This window comes from Oncorhynchus mykiss, chromosome 23, assembly GCF_057628025.1.
Source record: "Oncorhynchus mykiss isolate SJ-2025 chromosome 23, ASM5762802v1, whole genome shotgun sequence".
NCBI classification, from domain to species: domain Eukaryota; kingdom Metazoa; phylum Chordata; class Actinopteri; order Salmoniformes; family Salmonidae; genus Oncorhynchus; species Oncorhynchus mykiss.
In genome coordinates, this window is record NC_143044.1 from 9399006 (window position 1) to 9417187 (window position 18182).

The 18182-nt window shown below is 39.3% G+C and overlaps 2 protein-coding genes across 4 annotated transcripts; both read right to left on the reverse strand.

Moving 5' to 3' along the window:
• Positions 1-4430: 4430 nt before the first annotated feature.
• Positions 4431-9262, reverse strand: LOC110502394 (succinate dehydrogenase assembly factor 4, mitochondrial). The gene is made up of 3 exons (XM_021580385.3): positions 9062-9262; positions 6542-6655; positions 4431-5335 (listed from the first exon to the last, which is right to left on the reverse strand). The coding sequence occupies exons 1-3, from the start codon at positions 9144-9146 to the stop codon at positions 5226-5228; spliced, it is 309 nt and encodes a 102-aa protein (XP_021436060.1). The 5' UTR covers positions 9147-9262; the 3' UTR covers positions 4431-5225.
• Positions 9263-10003: 741 nt separating this feature from the next.
• LOC110502395 (T-cell leukemia homeobox protein 1) lies at positions 10004-17545 on the reverse strand. Of its 3 annotated transcripts, none has more exons than XR_016490953.1 (3): positions 15427-16220; positions 14000-14347; positions 10004-12783 (listed from the first exon to the last, which is right to left on the reverse strand). XR_016490953.1 is itself a non-coding variant. In XM_021580386.3 (3 exons), the coding sequence occupies exons 1-3, from the start codon at positions 15854-15856 to the stop codon at positions 12573-12575; spliced, it is 879 nt and encodes a 292-aa protein (XP_021436061.1). In that variant the 5' UTR covers positions 15857-17545; the 3' UTR covers positions 10004-12572. The 3 variants fall into 3 exon arrangements, 2 of the variants coding, with proteins under 2 accessions (XP_021436061.1, XP_021436062.1); XM_021580386.3 differs by having other exon boundaries at positions 14000-14237; positions 15427-17545; XM_021580387.3 differs by having other exon boundaries at positions 14000-14201; positions 15427-16563.
• Between the last annotated feature and the right edge of the window lie 637 nt (positions 17546-18182).

Sequence of the window (18182 nt, forward strand, 5' to 3'; positions counted from 1 at the left end):
TACTTTCCCTTTAAGAGGCATTAGAAGAAGACAAAAATGAATGTTACTAATTGAACGGCATCTATTGCAGGATAAATCAATGTTAAAGTTTACATAGCTGGCCATATATGGATGTTGTATTTAACTTTATGGGTTGGTTATGTAGGCTTCTTCTAACCCATCGCTTTCTACTACATGAAATAATACGATTCAATTATGTATTTTCATTAAAAACCGAAGTTTATCAGAATTGCATTCATTCCAATAAATGTTATACCCCTGGATCTTCAAGAATAGGACTTGGAAATATGGAAGTATAGATAAGCCAAATTGTTTTACCTGAGCATGACCCCAAAACTAAGGACTTATTAGCCAGCCCTACTCTGTTCTTTCTGATTTTGTTGTCATGGGGGACTGATTGGGCTCATTGATTCGAGTTGAAAAATAAATGCTGTGCTCATGGAATGGCATGCTTTGAGCACTACCGAAGAAAAAAAAGCCCCACTTGTATTCCATAGGCTTGGATCCGCACTGTGCAGCTGTTGCAAGTGCACATTATTCATTGTCTGTCCACTGGTTTCAAAAACAATGATTGATAGGCAGCTTAAACTTCTTGAATTCAACCATTATTGGGTTCAAATACACATTTAGATTTGTGAACAGCAATCCACAACCACAATCCGTAAGTAGCTAAAGGCGCAAATAGCTAAATGATAGCCCATTGATGTGAATCACACTGCTGCTGTATGTGGATATCAATAATAAGTTATATTCGTATCGCCGTACACTAAACCATTGCTGTCCTCCTTACCTCCAAGCGTTTATTCAAGTTGGATAATCTTTGCATGTCGACAGCAGTCTCATCATTGGTAGACATACTGTAGCTTGGACTGTAACCTACAAAAGCCTATTCCTGCTCTTTTCCCGCGATCCATCAAACACATTTGGTGTGTCATCATAGTGATCTCTGACTTGTGGTCAGACTCGCTCAGGTGGAACAAACTTAAACTTGCGTCTTTTTTCAATGCTGATTTGAATGTCATTGAGAAAACAGAGAAGGGTCAAAGATTTTTCGCAAACATCCTTTTTGAGTTTAAAAGTAATCGTCAAAGTAATCATCTAGTTTTTCAAAAGTATCTGTATTCTGATTACTGCATTTTTGCTTGTTACGTACCGTCTTTTTGTAATCCGTTACTCCCCAACCCTGGTAAAGACAAAGTAATATCATGAAATATAATTCTGTCAAATATTATTATTATTAATATTTTACCACAGACCTTATTATAAAATATTTGATTCTATATCACAGATAAAATGCAGCAGGAGGTAGGGGGATTGGGAGTTTCTTCAACCAAACCCATCTACATCCATCTATCCACTCTTGTCCCACACCCATATCCCGCCATACAAGTGCCATCTGTCAACTTTCACTAAAAACCACACTTGAAGCAAATATAAACACTCAATTAAACCGATTTAATCAAAGGGCAGTTGAACAAGAGTGAGACAAGTTTAGCATGGAGGGGATACAGTACGCCTGGCAGCATGAGATTGGTGCCAATATCAAAACAACTTCCCCTAATGTATCCTTGATAGAAAGAGAGAGCGAGATATGTGTAGAGTCACATCGTCTCAGCACAGTAGGGTACAGCAGGGTTAGAGAGATATGTGTAGAGTCACATCGTCTCAGCACAGTAGGGTACAGCAGGGTTAGAGAGATGTGCAGACGTACAGTTATGGGGCCAGGATTATTCTTTCTCATCGGGGGTGTTGTAGGAGGCAGTGATGCAGGACCTTAAGAGCCTCATTTCCACTGGCTAGGGCCGAGTGACTGAACTTTGTGAATGGTTCCGTATCATTGATCATCACCCCCCCCCCCCCCCCCCCCCGCTAGGTAATCATTTAAAGTAACTGCTGTTCATTTTTACTCAGTCAATAAACACCATCAGCCAACAAATATCTAGCTAAATTAGCTACAGAAAGTCATTATTAAGAAATCTGACCTTTCTGCAGCAGGTAGCTCTGGCCGGGCAGCTTCATCTTGTAACAGGTTGAGGGACTAATTTACTTCTACTAGCTAGCATGACTATAAACCAGTAGCAAGCGCCAGCCAGCCAGCGCTGGCAACCCTGTTCAGTTGTTGTTGAGTTTGTTCTATTGATATGCTAAGTTCTGCATCTTAGCTAACAGTATTTTATTTCTTCCTGTCACACTCACACAATCTAATCATTGTGCTGCCACCTTTGGTTGTAAACACCCTAAACACCCTGAAAAATCTGAGCGTGTGTGTACTTCCGAGTATGAACCAAACGAAAAAAGAAAATGGAATAAAATGTTTGTTTTTCGTTATTCCATATCCAATTTCGACAATAAATGAGGACACAAGTAAATTTCCGATTTTACAATTCAGAAATAAAAAACGAAAATAATGTGATTTTCCGTTTTCCATTCTGTGGTTTGACTCGGAAATCAAAATAACGAAACGTAAACAGACCGTGACAGCACATTCACAAGAATTATCAATGTAAACTACAGACTTACTCTATGTACAGTACCAGAGGCTACTTTATTTCAAGTATCCAATTTCTACATTGAACCAGTTCTAAAATGACATTACGAAACCCCTGCTCTCAGCCCTAGCCATTTAACATTGCTCTTCACTCCAGTAAAGGCTCAAACAGAACATATATTTTTCTTTAGCGTGTGCCTGTTGGATGAATGTATGCCAACTAAAAAAAATACAATGGACGCATCCTTACAGAAACTTTTGTTTCACTACATCCCTTCTTGTAACAAAGATACAACCAGAGATGCTGTATATTGTGACGAGATGGTCTTATTTCCACCAGAACAATGGGAGTCGTCCCAAAGGCGTAAAGCAGGCGATCTGCTTACTCTCAACCAGTGAGATGAGCAGACAGCTCCCAGACTGTAGCTAACACTAACCTCTAGTGGGGGGCCACGTCTGTAAGAAACTAGTATATACATTCGTCTTGTGCACATTGTTCACAGTATTTCATAATTTAATATCACAACTAAACTCAATACAGGTCAATAAGGACATATTGGTGTGCTGGTATTAGAACCATTTTGTTATCTTTGTGTTAAAAATGTCTCAATACAGCCACACACATCAGACCATCGGCTACAGAGGGCTCCACCGCTTTTATAACTGAACAAAAATATAAACGCAACATGTCAAGTGTTGGTCTCATGTTTCATGAGCTGAAAAAGATGGAAAAAGGCACACACTGCTGCTCATGCTCTCAGCTGATAATGATTTATAACATTTCGACCCTTAGGTCTTCATCAGGCATCCATATCCCAAGTGGGGGTGGGAGGTAATTTTATATATATATATATATATATATATATATAGGGGCAGTACCAATTGTATTGTGGACTTGGCTAAACTGATACTAACCTCACACTATTTTCGCTTCAGAGACTTTTTCCTCCACACCAAAGGGACAGCGATAGGGAGCACTATGGCTCCTAATTATTCAAACATATCTAGGAATGTGTGAAAAACAGGTGGTGCTGAATCCAGACCTTTTTTCTCCAATATTCACCTAATTCTGAAATATTTGGATAACATTTTTGTGATCTATACAGGCAACCAGGAAGAACTTTTGGAATTCCATGCTTATCTAAACTCTGAATGAACACCTTAATCTCACCAAATCAATGTTATTGATGTGATGGTTATTAAGGACAAATCTTCCCTCTCTACAGATCTCTATTGGAAACCTACGGACAGGAATACCCTCAGAGGTGTCAGCTTTCATCCACGTCCACTTATTAAAAGTCTCCCTCTAAGTCAATTCAGTCGCAACAGAAGAATATGCAGCTTTGATGCTTCTTATCAGAAAGAGACCACGAATCTCACACAAAGGTTTAAGGGGATACAAAGACAATTGGGAAAAACATGCCAATGATAATTTTGAAGTACTAACAGTTGGAAAGCCTTCAACCAAAAGTTAAATAAAAAGCAGAACATGCTTCACCCAACACTCACCATTGGGGAAGGCATTTAATTCCGTTATCAGGAAGCACTGGTACATTATTGCCGCTCACCCACAATTGAAACCCATTTTAAAATATTACCCAGGGTTTCACAAAATGTAGAGATATTCTGTCAGAGAACCATTACTACTCACAATGGGCCAGCCTGGTAAAGGTGGTGTCATGCTCTTGTGAATTTTGGGTAGAGCGTATGACAGGTGTCACACATGTGGTTGGGCAGTCAACATTCATATACTCACATTCTGTCTTTGTAAAATCCCCTTCATCCCCAAATTTTGACAATTTATTATGGATCCCAGAACATTTCCATACTCACGAAAAGCTTATTTCTCTCAAATGCTGTGCAGTCAAGTGAAATCCATAGATCACAGCCCAATTAAATGTCAATTGACCGATTTCCTTCAATGAACTGTAACTCAGTCAAATCTTTGACATTTTTGCATTTATATTTTTGTTCAGTACATGTTACAGGGTAAGGGTGTGCCAGTCAGACAAGACGTAGAAGAGCCGCTCAGGATGCCAGGTGGTTGCCTGATGAGTGTCGCTGAGCAGGAGCGCTTCCCTTCATTGTACAGTACACATAGAATCAATAAACAACCAAGAGGCAGGAAAGAGAACGAGAGTAGAGTGAAAAGAGACAGGGGCTAATGTAGGAATACTGACCAGATCAGAGGCATTGTCGATGACTCAATATAATGAGCAATAATCAAAAAGTAAAAACATGCCAGAGTAATCTCCAGAATTTTTTACATTGCATTTATTCACAACATTGACATCTCTGTAGAGGAAGCAATAAACTTGCATGACAATCGCTCATAAAATTGTTCAGAATGGAGTAAATGGAATCAAACAGCTTTTTTTGGGGGGGGGGGGGGTTGTCATTCCATTCACTTCATTTCAGCCATTAAGAGCCATCCTCCCTCAGCAGCCTTTATTGTTCACTAGGTCATCATGTCTCATCCTCATCATACATCTCAACAAAGACAATAGTGTGCAAAGTGAGTATTGCACCATAAAAAGTAAGTGAGACTGTTCTACAGACTACATGTGTATACATGTGAAACTACAAATCAGATTGTATGGTTCATGGGGAAATAGTCCAGACTGATTCAGTATGGTGTACTAATCCTGGTCTCTTGCACAACAATCCTCAGACATGGATGCATAAGTTATAGATAAGGTATGTCCACATCGCATGTGTAATATACCAGGAATGGAAACTAGAAGTCGACACAGCGGCCCTTCCTCTCCCAGTCCCCGTAGCGCGTGGGTTCTGGGCCTCGGGGCCCCCCCTGCTCCTTAGTGGCTGGGTTCACATCATCAGGGAACTCTGGTAAATCAATGGGGAATGATTAGTGTGAGAGGTAATGGAGCATCCTAGAAGGTATCTGCAACCTTTTGCCTTATCTGTGACATCGTGAATATACAGTGCAGTCGGAAAGTATTCAGACCCCTTGACGTTTTCCACATTTTGTAAAAACTGAAATATCACATTTACATACACTACCGTTGAAAAGTTTGGGGTCACTTAGAAATGTCCTTGTTTTTGAAAGAAAAACACATTTCTTGTCCATTAAAATAACACCAAATTGATCAGAAATACAGTGTAGACATTGTTAATGTTGTAAATGACTATTGTAGCTGGAAATGGCTGATTTCTAATGGAAAATCTACATAGGCATACAGAGGCCCATTATCAGCAACCATCACACCTGTGTTCCAATGGCACGTTGGTTTATCTAATCCAAGTTTATCATTAAAAAGGCTAATTGATCCTTAGAAAACCCTTTTGCAATTATGTTAGCACAGATGAAAACTGTTATTCTGATTAAAGAAGCAATAAAGCTGGCCTTCTTTAGACTAGTTGAGTATCTGGAGCATCAGCATAGAAAGAGGAGTGGGAGGCCCCGGTGCACAACTGAGAAAGAGGGCAAGTACATTAGTGTGTCTAGTTTGAGAAACAGACACATCACAAGTCCTCAACTGGCAGCTTCATTAAAAAGTACCCACAAAACACCAGTCTCAACATCAACAGTAAAGAGGCGACTCCGGGATGCTGGCCTTCTAGGCAGAGTTCCTCTGTCCAGTGTCTGTTCTTTTGCCCATCTTAATCTTTTATTGGCCAGTCTGAGACATGGCTTTTTCTTTGCAACACTGCCTCGAAGGCCAGCATCGTGGACTCGCCTCGTCACTGTTGACGTTGAGACTGTTGTTTTGCGGGTACTATTTAATGAAGCTGCCAGCGAACATTAGACTCCGTCATTTTAGAGAATTTGGCAGTACATCCAACCAGCCTCATAACCGCACGTGGTCACACCAGATGGTCACCAGATTATGACTGTTTTATGATCCACACTCCTACCTTTTTTTTTATGAAGGTATCTGTGACCATCAGATGCATACCTGTATTCCTAGTTATGTGAAATCCATAGTTTAGGGCCTAATTAATTCATTTCAATTGACTGCTTTCCTTATATGGACTATAACGCATTAAAATTGTTGTGTTTATATACACAAAAAAGTGTATTTGTCCTACTTTCAAGGGGATCCTTTATCTTCTCATCATTCATGTCAAAGCGGCCCTGGGGGGTTTTGGCCTTGCGCAGTGGCTCCTTGTCCTTAGCTGCTCCACTTGCTGTCCGCAAGCATCCTTTACACAAGAGAAACACATTACAGCTGAGGCATTAACCACTTCATACCTAACCTAAAATATACATTTGTGTTGATATTTTGAGATGATTTTTACATATCAACATGATTATCGTTTAACAGGTGGCTTGAGAAGGGTATCAATCTCTTGGTGTAGATTTTCTAATCAAATTATGTATGTGAGTGTAGGAACCATTTCCTGACTTAAAATTAAAATAGTTCACCTAATTTCAGTTTGTGACAAAACAAGCAAGTATAGAGAATCATTGTACCAGGGCTGACAACTTCTGAAGAAAGCTTGTAGTAGGATTTGCCATGTGAATTTCATTGCCCGCTGTCACAACCCCTAGATGGAAAATGTTACTGTTTTAAAGCTAATTTCCTGCAATTCTACATATTCTGACATGTCTTAGGTGCAGAACCAGGGTGGAATTAAACATTTTTTTAAAAACACAAAAAAACAGGTCAGGTGTATTCAGGAGGCTTTGAACATTAAATGAACACACACAATTCAATGACTGCTACTTTGAGATCTTGGGGGGGATTTTAAAATGTGGGTGAACTCTTAAAAATAGGTCTGGAAGAAAATCCTGCTTGCTCTCCAGAAGGGTTGGCCTCCTTGTTACAACAATTAATTTCTCAAAAATCACCCAGCCTTCAAGAAAAATCAAATGAATACCAATATGCAGGATGTTAATGCCTACTAGTTGAAGATCCTTGCAAAGGGTCAGAAACCTTCCGGTAAAATCAGGAAATTTTCCTTGGAATGTTTAGTCTGGGGAATTTGGGTAATTTCGCTTAAAATCATCCAAAAAAGTTAGCTTATAACAGTGAACCTTTTTTATGGGATACACAAGGCAATTCTAGATCATATGGCATATTTTGGTTAAACTATCCCCAATTCAATGGAATTGCAACCCTCTGCATGCACAGTGCATTCTTCCATCACATGTGCAGTGCACTCTTCCATCACATGTGCAGCTGATTCTCAAGCACTTGCACACTAATGAGATGCTATATTGAGCTCACACTTCTACACTGTCTGAGCCAAGGACAACCTGCCTTCTGGGAAGTTTTGATTAATACCTGGGTGGGGTGAATACATTTTATATGATTTTTTGTTAACTAATAAATAGTAGCCTACAGCAAAGTGTGTTTAAATCATTTCTAACTTGTTAACAATTTCTGCTAGTTAGTTTTTGCTACCGTGTGGGTTTTAGCTTGCTTGAGCCTGCTAACTGAGGAGTGTTAATTCACAAAATATATAGCTTCATAATTCATTTTCAAAGACCCCAAGTAGGCATATAAGATTTAAAATGTGACTTTTTTCAGGAAACTAGACATGTGTCGGGCGTCACTACTTCACAGGAGAGACATTTGAACGTAAACACTTTTTTCTTAATCAAAATGCTTTTTTGGCAGAAATGCCTTCTGGAACATTTGAGCTTTCATGTGCCTTAATAGCAAACTTGTATGCCATCTGTAAATACAAATAAAAAGAAGGTTAAATTACGAGCCTAGTTGGCTTAGCCACAGAAAATGACAGCAAACTTCCCGCTAGCTATGATTGGCTGAGATAATGATTGGGCTGGACATCCCGAGAGACAAGTTCGGATTGGTCTGCCATGTAGCACGCTTCTGGCTGTAATATGAGCTAGTCAGTATGTGTAGGTAATCCTTTCTAACACTTTCTTGTTTAAAGATATCACATAGTAAAGGGAAGGGGGGGGGGGGACGCTCTGAATTTACCAATGGTCAAATTGACAACGTTCTGTGTTTATGAATACTCCAGATTACATTTACAAACCCACCAGTAGTATAAACCAGATTTTAGTTTTAAGCGATGGGTGGGGCTAAAACTTAAGGGTGTGAACGATGCTGAATGGGTGTAGACAAAGACCTCTTCAGTGGGTACCAAAATATTAAAAGGGACATTTTATCAAACGTGAGTTTATCAACTTTCATTTTCTCAAAAGTTTATAAACTTTCAAAGCAGAATTACTTTCCAATTGTATCTCAACTGTAGTGTATGATATACAATTTTCTAGCTCTGAGTCTCTACTTTTATCTAATGTAAAAAATGTAATAAAAATGTTGCTACATAAGACCGAATCGAGCCGGTCGGTCGCATGAGATTACACTGGCAAAATTGGGAAGGTCTGTAGTGACGCCTCTAGCACCGAGATGCAGTGCCTTAGGCCGCTGCACACAGACTGTCCTACATTGCCGAGGAAGAGCTTAAGAGCGTGCAAACAAGCGTTTCACTGTACTAATTACACCAGCTGTACATTTTGCACGTGACAAATAAACGTCGATGTTGATGTCGTTTACCTTTCTAGCCAGCAATCATGCGCACATTGTGGCTAGCCGCTTTGAGAAACGACACTCTTCGAGTTAAGACACGCACCTGTAAAAGCAGACTCCATGAATAACCCTTTGGTCGCACGAAAAATCGATGTAGAAGCACATACGCGTAGTAGAGACATGTTCATTGCCGTTAGCTAGATACACTGGCTTGATAAGAAAGGTCAAACAGGCATTTACACAACTTTATGGTGTTTTGGCAAGCATTAATGACGTCTGGAACGTCATCATATTGCGACAAAATGAACTCTGCAGTAACTACGTATGGACACCAGGGCGAGCCAAAGTAAAATGTGTGAGTCAATCAGGATGCAGTGCAAATCAGAATCCTTGGCACGACCATACCCTAAAACCTAACCTTAACCTCTACTCTTACCCTACCCCTTACCTAACTCTAACCTTAACCATTTCAAATGTTAACTGCAATTGGGTCAGAGTTGGGACGTCCTAAGGATCCCGGATAGCACCAACCATCAATCAGGCATTGGGATAAGATGCAGCCTTGTACACAACACAACCTAGCACCACCGGTATGTCCCTGTGTAAGTGCTTTCATCATCATGTCTTCTGGATGCAGAACGTGATATAACATAATTATGAATGTCTGTGGGAGAAGTCATGGGTCTATATGTTCTTCTCCTTATACATTGTATGCATGTGTGCATATGTGGGAAAATTACATTTCTGTTGCCATGACTATTTGTGACACACACAGATTGAGGTTTCCCATGGGTTCTCTTGCTTTCCTTGGATGCTTTATCACTAAAAACAGTGAAGTGTGGAAGAAGTATGGTGTAACCTATCAATCCACCGATCAGTGGTCCAGAGGAGATGAGAAAATAAAGCCTTGTTAAAAATTGGGATACAGCTTTGGTATTCTTTTATGGACAATATTTAGTCTCTTGTTATATTTTAAACAAGATAACTATTGGGTTAGAAGAGCCAAACATTTTTCAAATACAAAGCCATGAAGACAAATACGACAAATGATACAAAATCATTTAATACAAATTTGTAACGTACAAATTGCCCTACTCTGTTCATGACTATGATTAAACAATGATTGCAGGATAACGTCTGCAATAAACTATTTATTTTACATGCAGCTCGAAATTAAAAAGAACGTTGCTCCATTCATACATTTTCAATTCAGAGACATAGGCTACACAATGATTTATGGCTTTACATGGTACAGTGATTAATCTGGGTCTAGACACAAGAGATTATACTGTAGCTAATTTGACTCATACAGTCCTATTCATAAATCAATAGGATTTATTGCAAATGAACTGTAGCAATGTTCATGAAGGACATGACACAGATCGGTTTATTGCAATTTATGTTTTAACTTCTTAATTGATGATGTTCAGGATATGCTGCTTTGTTTCCCTGGTGGTGAATGAAAAATGCATGGGCTTCAGTGACTCACTGTGGCTGAGTTATACATTACTGTAGTATAAACAGGAGACTAAGCTGTAACTCAGCGTTAACGCTCATTGGTAGTGTGTAGTGATGAATGCATTGCAACATTATAGATTATAGAGAAGCAAAGCCCAATAAAATCAAATAGAGGACATGTTTAGAAATATCCATACATCATACAGTATGTTACAAAAAGGGTGCAGAATAATAGCAAAATAAGAATTGAGGAATATTTGTGGCTGTGTCACTAATATTGTTTGATTGTAGTTACAAGGTGGAATTGTGGCAGAGAAAACAAGCAGTAAATGCTCACTTGGTCGAAATGCAATAACATGTTAAGACAGTTCTGAAATGCACAAAGGACATGTATTTGATTGCATAAACCAAGCCTAAATAATTTTCATTTAATGCAAAAAAACAAATAAGAATACTGATTTTTTTTAATTGAGAAGACTGAGGACAGGAAAGAAATGCAAGGTGTTGCCTAAACCCTCACTCTAATCTGCCGCTCACTGTGCTTGTTCACTTCTTTGAAACTTATCTGCCATTTTGACCACATTTTTCCCTTGAGGGCTTTGAAACAACTGAAAGCCAGCATGCTTGCTTGGTTTAGGAATTTCGGGAGTTTTGGAAAAGCCACTTAAGTGATGCTGCAGTGCTGATATTTCTGAGTAGAAGGGGAAATTCTACCCTACATTCCTTTTTGACCATGGGGAGAGAGGCCCTGGACTAACTCACTCACTCTCGCTCTCTCTCACACACACACATATACACACACACACACACACACACACACAGCTGCATAAGATCAGCATCACACACACACACTTTACAGTTGCAATGAGTGTTACACTAACACACAAGTACAGAGCCACATACTCCATAATGTAGATTCACATTCATCATTATCATGCAACCAGTATCAATCACTTGCTGGAAACACCATTATAAAGGCCTGGTATTGACTAATAGGGCAGATATACGAGTTCTGGCCATCAGTTTTCCCAGACACAGCAATGTAATTCCTTCCATGCACTCCAAAATGCATGATGACCATTGGTTTAAAACAAAATATGACAAAAACACAAAGCACAACACTGCTGTATTAATTATTTAAAAATATTTTATATGGCCTTATAATTCTTGCCTGTCATATGTATAAATGGATCACCAGAACTGAAATTATTAGAGGACTATAGCCTAAAGTACAAGAAAATTGAACAAATAACGCCTTTTTTTACAGGCATAATTCAGCTGTTTACCTGGTTTTATTAAGAAATTATAGGCTAATAGTAACAATGGATACGGTACCTACCAAAAAAAAAATAACTTCAACAAACTCAAGGCAATATTAATATTTCTACCGTCTTGCTTGTTTGAAAGATAAAAACAAGAACTAATATTGGATAAAGAATTAGTAAAATATTTCTAAGCAAATACCAGGTAAATAGCAGACTGCAATAAAGTTTCATCCAAATGAATAAGTGCTTGAGTGATGTGGTAAAAGGTAAAAGATAATTACTAATTTATAAGAGAGAAACTTCATGAGATGGTAAATTGTCAAATATTGTCACTGCTTCTTCCCTGCACAGAGAGAAAGGGGTTGCGTCTAGTCAACTGCTAAAACCTCATTTATAACCATTGTTATCAACATAAACATTGTTATGAGACACAGATAGGCTACTGAATGTATGCCACCGAATCGATACATTTTTCTTGAATTAGGCCTGTTCCTCAAATTATCAGGTATGAATATCTATCTATACGTTTTCCTGTAAGAGAAAGTGCTAAAATAAGTGCTCACTTATTGTTGACTTATATCAAGGTATATGCTTAGTCCATAATTAGGACTGGATTATGTTTTACTGAAAATGTTAAATAAAATCTTCTGAATTTAAACCACGTAAAAACAGGCAGATAAACTGAAACTCAAAAGCCCATTGCTATTGAGCTCGTGTCGTGGCGTTCACTGACACTATCAACCTAAACTTTTTTCGAGGCAGTGTCAGATAAATCCGGTCCTCGTGAGTCATATTTTTTCAAGTCATCTTCATGATCTTAAAAAGTTGTTCACTATATTACTACAATCCCTTTAACCTTTAAAGAGGGAAAATAAAAGCGGTCAGAGTTTGTTATTCGCAGGCGGACACGCTGCTGATTTTGGCGGTGTTTTCAGTCCAGGGCTGGAGGTTCTGAAGCGCAAACAGGGAGCTGTTATGCAGGCAGAGCGGGTCCGGGTTTGCCGGTTGGTTTATCGTTTTCTGAAAAGCCTCCTGTTGGAGTTGCATGAGGATCCGGTTGGCTTGCTGTCGCTCTGCTTCTCTCTCCTCCGCTGTCTGGCGCCTGGAACACCGGAGACACGAGAGAGACACTGTGAGGCATCAGAGGGGAATTATATCCAAAACAGGCTGCGTCGTATATGTACAGGCCTTGAGGCCTAAATCACATTTTGACACAAAGTGTCTTCTGGATTAATTTGAACACGTTTATTCAATCATGATTAGCCTAGATTATAGCACATTGTTTAACAAAATTAGCATGGAGGCAAAATTGCTTGCTTACGCATTATTAACATGTTGGCTAAAAGCTGATATCCAAATACAAATTGTCCACAATGTTCGACATTTTTCTCAGCCAACAATAGCCTATGTGGAAATAAATACATTTTGGCAATTAATTTGTCTTCGTCTGATGGCGTAAATCTTCCTTTAGATTTTTCTGTTATGTTCTCCCATTGACTGAATAATTATTATTAGGCCTAGACTATATAACATTATATTAATCGTTGATTGATATGTTATTTTTAAATGTCTAAAATCCAATCTCCAGAGATGTATAAAACTACTTCAGTAGACTACGGAAAACATCTTCAATCTTAATGCGTAAAAGACGTGGCCAAATTGGCCTTCCACTTTTACCCACGATATGTTTAATCTGAAAATAGCTTTAATAAAGTCCTTAGAAATAAATATTTTCGTCTGAAATGACATTATTTCGAAAGATTTAAAAAACGTTCACTTTTACAAGAGTAGTCATATGCTAAGATAATCATGATCCTACTTTTGTGGGATAGGATATAGTTAGTTGCCACAGAATGTAACTCATTATAAGACTGACTTTGTCTTTTCCTTGACTGTTGCAAGACAACATTAATTAACTGAATGCAACTGTTTAGAACCGAAAACTTCAATTGTAAAATACAATTTACGACCTGGGGTAGACAAAGAAGTGGGGCGATTGGATTTTGTAAATATTTGTTATCAAATGCACACAATTAATTAATGTCATATAATAGATAAAGACATAATTTTATATGCGTTATTATATTAAAGTTCATATTTGTAAAACATCACCAAGATGTGTAGACCTTTTGCTATTTTGGTTGGGTTTGCAGCCTTCTTGGAGTGTAAATAAATTGCCCATTCTATACATAAAAGCACCAACAGACCTAAAACACACACATACACGCGCGCACACACACAAACAAACTACGACATTCAGCGCTGGAGCGTACACTACGTTAAATGTGGCCTATACAGATAATCATCAGTAATCTCACCTCCATTTTGTTCTTCTGTTCTGGAACCATGTTTTGACTTGCGCGTCAGTCATCTTGAGGGCCTTAGCCAAAGCCGCTCGCTCTGCGGAAGCCAGGTACTTCTGTCGGTGAAAGCGTTTCTCCAGCTCGCAGATCTGCAGGCGGGTAAAAGACGTCCGAGGCTTTTTCTTCTTTGGGGGCGTTCGGTTCTGGTACGGGTGACCTACACGGCGTGTTACAGTGAGGGGTGAAAGCGCCACTGGATTGGGAGACGGATAGATAGGGGCAAAAGCAAGCAGCAAAATCAGAAAGAGAGCAGCAACAGAGCAGCGAAGCAAGTTCAAGAAACGTCAGACATAGAGGGGAGATCTATAGCTCGCAGGGAAAATTAAAGGGTTAAAATGCCCGAACGTGACACAAAGAAGCGCAAATTCATTATGAAATTTCAAACTCCTAGACCAAACATCCTATTGGTAACAGTCTAAAATGATACATGCAGCCCCGAATTATATAAGTGGGAGGAAAAAACGTTAGTAAAAAAATAAATAATTAAAACCCCATCCCACCCTCTTAGAAAAAAAGGTTCTGTATAGAACCAAAAAGGGTTATATTGCTTGCTTCATATATGGCACCCCTAAAAGTTCTACATAGAACCCTTTTGAACCCCAGCGGTTCTTCTTCACAACCAAAATGTGTGTATTATTTTTGCATTATTATTGCTAGGTATTACTGCACTGTTGGAGCTAGAAACACAAGCATTTCGCTGCACCTTCGATAACATATGCAAATCTGTGTACGTGACCAATAAACTTTGATTTGATTTGAAAATTGGTTCCTTATAGAACCCTTGGGTTTCATATAGGGTTCTAAATGGAACCAATTTCGGTTCTATATAGAACCTTAAGCGATTCCATACATGAACCAAGCATAGAACCCTTTTGGTTCTATCCAGAAACGTTGTTTCTAAGAGTGTAGGCATGAAGTTAACTTTTAATATGTCAGTTTGAAGGAAAATGTTAATGTTAAATCATGGAGCGCTAAGAAGCAGAAATAGGTACGTGTTAGCCTATACGTTGTTGTAGCAATTTGGGAAATGTAATTTAGGCTATTTCGATAGCATGTCTTAGGCTATGTTATCTAAGTCACTGTTATTTGTAGGTGCTTCTTATGAGCTATAAAGGCCGAGTAAAATAAGTAAAAGCCATTGGTGTTCATCAACTAAAATTGTCTCATGAAATTACACAGCGTGTTAAGCAGTAGCCTAGCATATGATTTATTATCGATTATTTCAGAGCTGAGTTCATCAGGAAAAATTACTAGGCTACGGACCAACATCAGGAACATAGCATGACGGGGATTGTCTCATAATAAACATGGCAACGCCATTCATATTGCTATTTAATTTCCAGACAACCAACCACATGTTATGTGCATTAGAGGTGGTCTACCTGTGAACCTGTCTTTGGTGTATCTTCTGTTGCTCTCCATCCAAGGGAAGGTAAATCCCGTCAAGTTGTTAATCGAGCCTGGTATCGTGGACATACCACCGGGGATGGACGAGTGTCCACTGTTCAGAGGCCGGTGCGCGGGCACACGGATGACTCCAGCCGCGTTAACGTTATTCCCACTGACGTTCATCCCCATGTTCATGTTATAGGTGCCGCTCAGATTGGTTACCCCATATGCGTTGCTGTTATATCCAGAGTTGTTGCCGGTGAAGTTACCCGTCATGGTGTTGTAGGCAGTGCTGACAACGCAGCCGAGTCCATAGTCCGACTCGGGCATCCAGCTCTGATCCACATTGTTGAGGATGTGGTCGATCCCAAAGCTGATGGGCTCCGCGTGAGTGTGCTGGAGATGCGCTCCAATATGATCCATGGCCTCCTCGAGCCCCCCGCGAGGTACAGAGGTGCTCCACGCCGTGCGCCTTATCTTGGAGCTTAAAAACGTATTCTGCTCTCGCTCCAGTCGTTATCTAATAAGTGTGGGTGCATGTGTGTACTTGTTTGTATGTGTGCGTGCGTGAGAGAGTGTATGTGTGTGACGCTAAACTAAAAGCGATTGTCTGTTTTTTTCTTCTTCCTTTTTGGCTCAGGCAGCCTTGCCGGCTGGAGTAAGAGGGCATCAATCAAAGTGCCAAATAGGCAGAGCGAGATTAAGACCCAATTTTAGGCCTCGAGACTCAATTGGCTAAAGACACTACGGAGAGGCCACAAGCTCATTCAGTGAAAGCTGCGCGCCTTCTCTATGGACTCGTGGCACACTTCATAAACACCAGGCGGAGTCTGGTGAAAGTAGGCAATGTTTATATTCTGTAGCCTATTCATTTCACCTCATGGTACAGTACATTTTTACAACATCAATTACAAAACTGTTTTACAAACCTCAAAGTAACCTAAGGTAAATAGGCGCGTGGTCAGCTCCGTGCAAGCAGTGAAAGTGTTTAACGTGTTTCGAGAGCTGCGCCCATCCATCCATCCATCATAAATAAATAAATGGGTATAGGTCTCTGTGTTCAACTTATTTCAGGTAGGCCTAATCAAAGGTCTCCAATTGACAGTGGTTCTCGGGAACACAATTGAACTGGAGACAAATCTACGTCAATGGTCAAGCAAATACGCAACCCAACAACATTACGCACAATAAAACTCAATTCGGTCATAATTGGGGAAAAACATCAACAAATAGCCAATTTTGTTTTGATACAAGGACAAGATGAGGAAGTAAATCGATTAATAGCATACTAAACCTTTAGTTAACCGCATATCATAATGAATTTCAAACAGACCTGCAATGTGCTCATATTTTATATAAAACGTATTAATGGCATAGGCCCATGCGTAATTCCAAAGTTATTCAATTCACTTGTGAATTGTGGGCTCATCTCTTGATTCTATATGTAATTAAAATCCAATACTGCCAAATAGATCCGTGCCATGTAGAGCCGGAAGGAGTTGATTAGGCTTTCAGGGGAAAAGGGAGATCAAATAGGTCAATTCATGATAAGCATATCACGTGCTCAACTCCTATAACGATCTCCTATAATTACCCCATTATGTATTTATGTTTCCTATAGTGGCATCATTACAAAACTAATGTTTTTTAATTAGCCATTGACTGAGTGTGCGTGTGTCAATACTTTCCCCCCAGAAGAACCAGAAATATTCAGGCTACTACAAACTCGGTATTTTTAATGAAACAAATCCACTGTTTTATTCAATCTGTATACGTCATTAATGATCAATGGCTTTGTATTATGTATTCAATAACATTCAAGTTAAAATGAATACATATTGGCTGCCTGTAGCATATCTAAATAAAATCCCAATAAATTATCAAAGCGAGTTTTTGGAATGCGTTATTAATCTACACCTAATAAATGTTTAGAAATTAGAAATTCAACAAACAAAAACATACACTTTAAAACAATTAAATGAAAATGAAACCATATGGGTCATTGATTTTCTCTCCTCTCGAAAGCTTCAGGGACGTGATTATTTAACCGAGAGCATTAAAGTATTCGTATTGGATCTCCAGATTCTCACTGGCCAATTGACCAACATTAACGTTTAATGGCTCGCGGTGCTCCCAAACTTATGTGGTTTTCCAACTCGTTAAAACGTGGACTAGGCTAATAACGAACGTTGAGGACTTTCAGGGAGAGGTAAATAATTCAAATGAAATGCAATAGTCTACTAATGCAGTCACGGAGGACTGCACGCTTTTCTTTTTTCTTCTGAGAAAGAGAGTTAGAGCATGAGCCTATAGGAAAATCTTGCCTATCTGTCCATTTAATAGGCACTATGATAAGGCTTATTATAATTCATCGAAATGGTGGTGTAAATGATTAGCTGTTCTCATGCACAGTGGGCCATGGGTCTTGTGTGTGTGTGTGTGTGTGTGTTTGTTTGTTTGCCTGAGTGTGTTTGTCTGTGTGTGTATGTGTGTGCGCGCGCGCGTCATACACCTCCAATCCAACTAGGAGTAAAACTGGCAGCAGCATTTGATCAAACTCGATTATTGAGCGGCGACCTCCAATAGCAGCTCCCGTTTCGGTGTGGGGTTTGGCAAAACTTGTCTTTAGAGACATTTAGCGTATTGATTTCTAACCACTTTAAGTAGCCTATGCTTGACAGTGCACTAATCCCAGCGCTTTAGGCTACATTAGCATATCCTAATAAATTAAGCCATATAGCCTATAATG

Coding starts and splice junctions, on each gene's coding strand:
- LOC110502394 (XM_021580385.3), bottom strand. CDS start 9,146: ATGAACATGTCTCTACTACGCGTATGTGCTTCTACATCGATTTTTCGT. Junction 6,656..9,061: donor CATGGAGTCTGCTTTTACAG/GTGCGTGTCTTA, acceptor TCTTGTGTAAAG/GATGCTTGCGGACAGCAAGT. Junction 5,336..6,541: donor GATAAAGGATCCCCTTGAAA/GTAGGACAAATA, acceptor TTGATTTACCAG/AGTTCCCTGATGATGTGAAC.
- LOC110502395 (XM_021580386.3), bottom strand. CDS start 15,856: ATGGATCATATTGGAGCGCATCTCCAGCACACTCACGCGGAGCCCATC. Junction 14,238..15,426: donor CACCAAAGACAGGTTCACAG/GTAGACCACCTC, acceptor CTCCCAATCCAG/TGGCGCTTTCACCCCTCACT. Junction 12,784..13,999: donor AACAGAAGAACAAAATGGAG/GTGAGATTACTG, acceptor CCGGTGTTCCAG/GCGCCAGACAGCGGAGGAGA.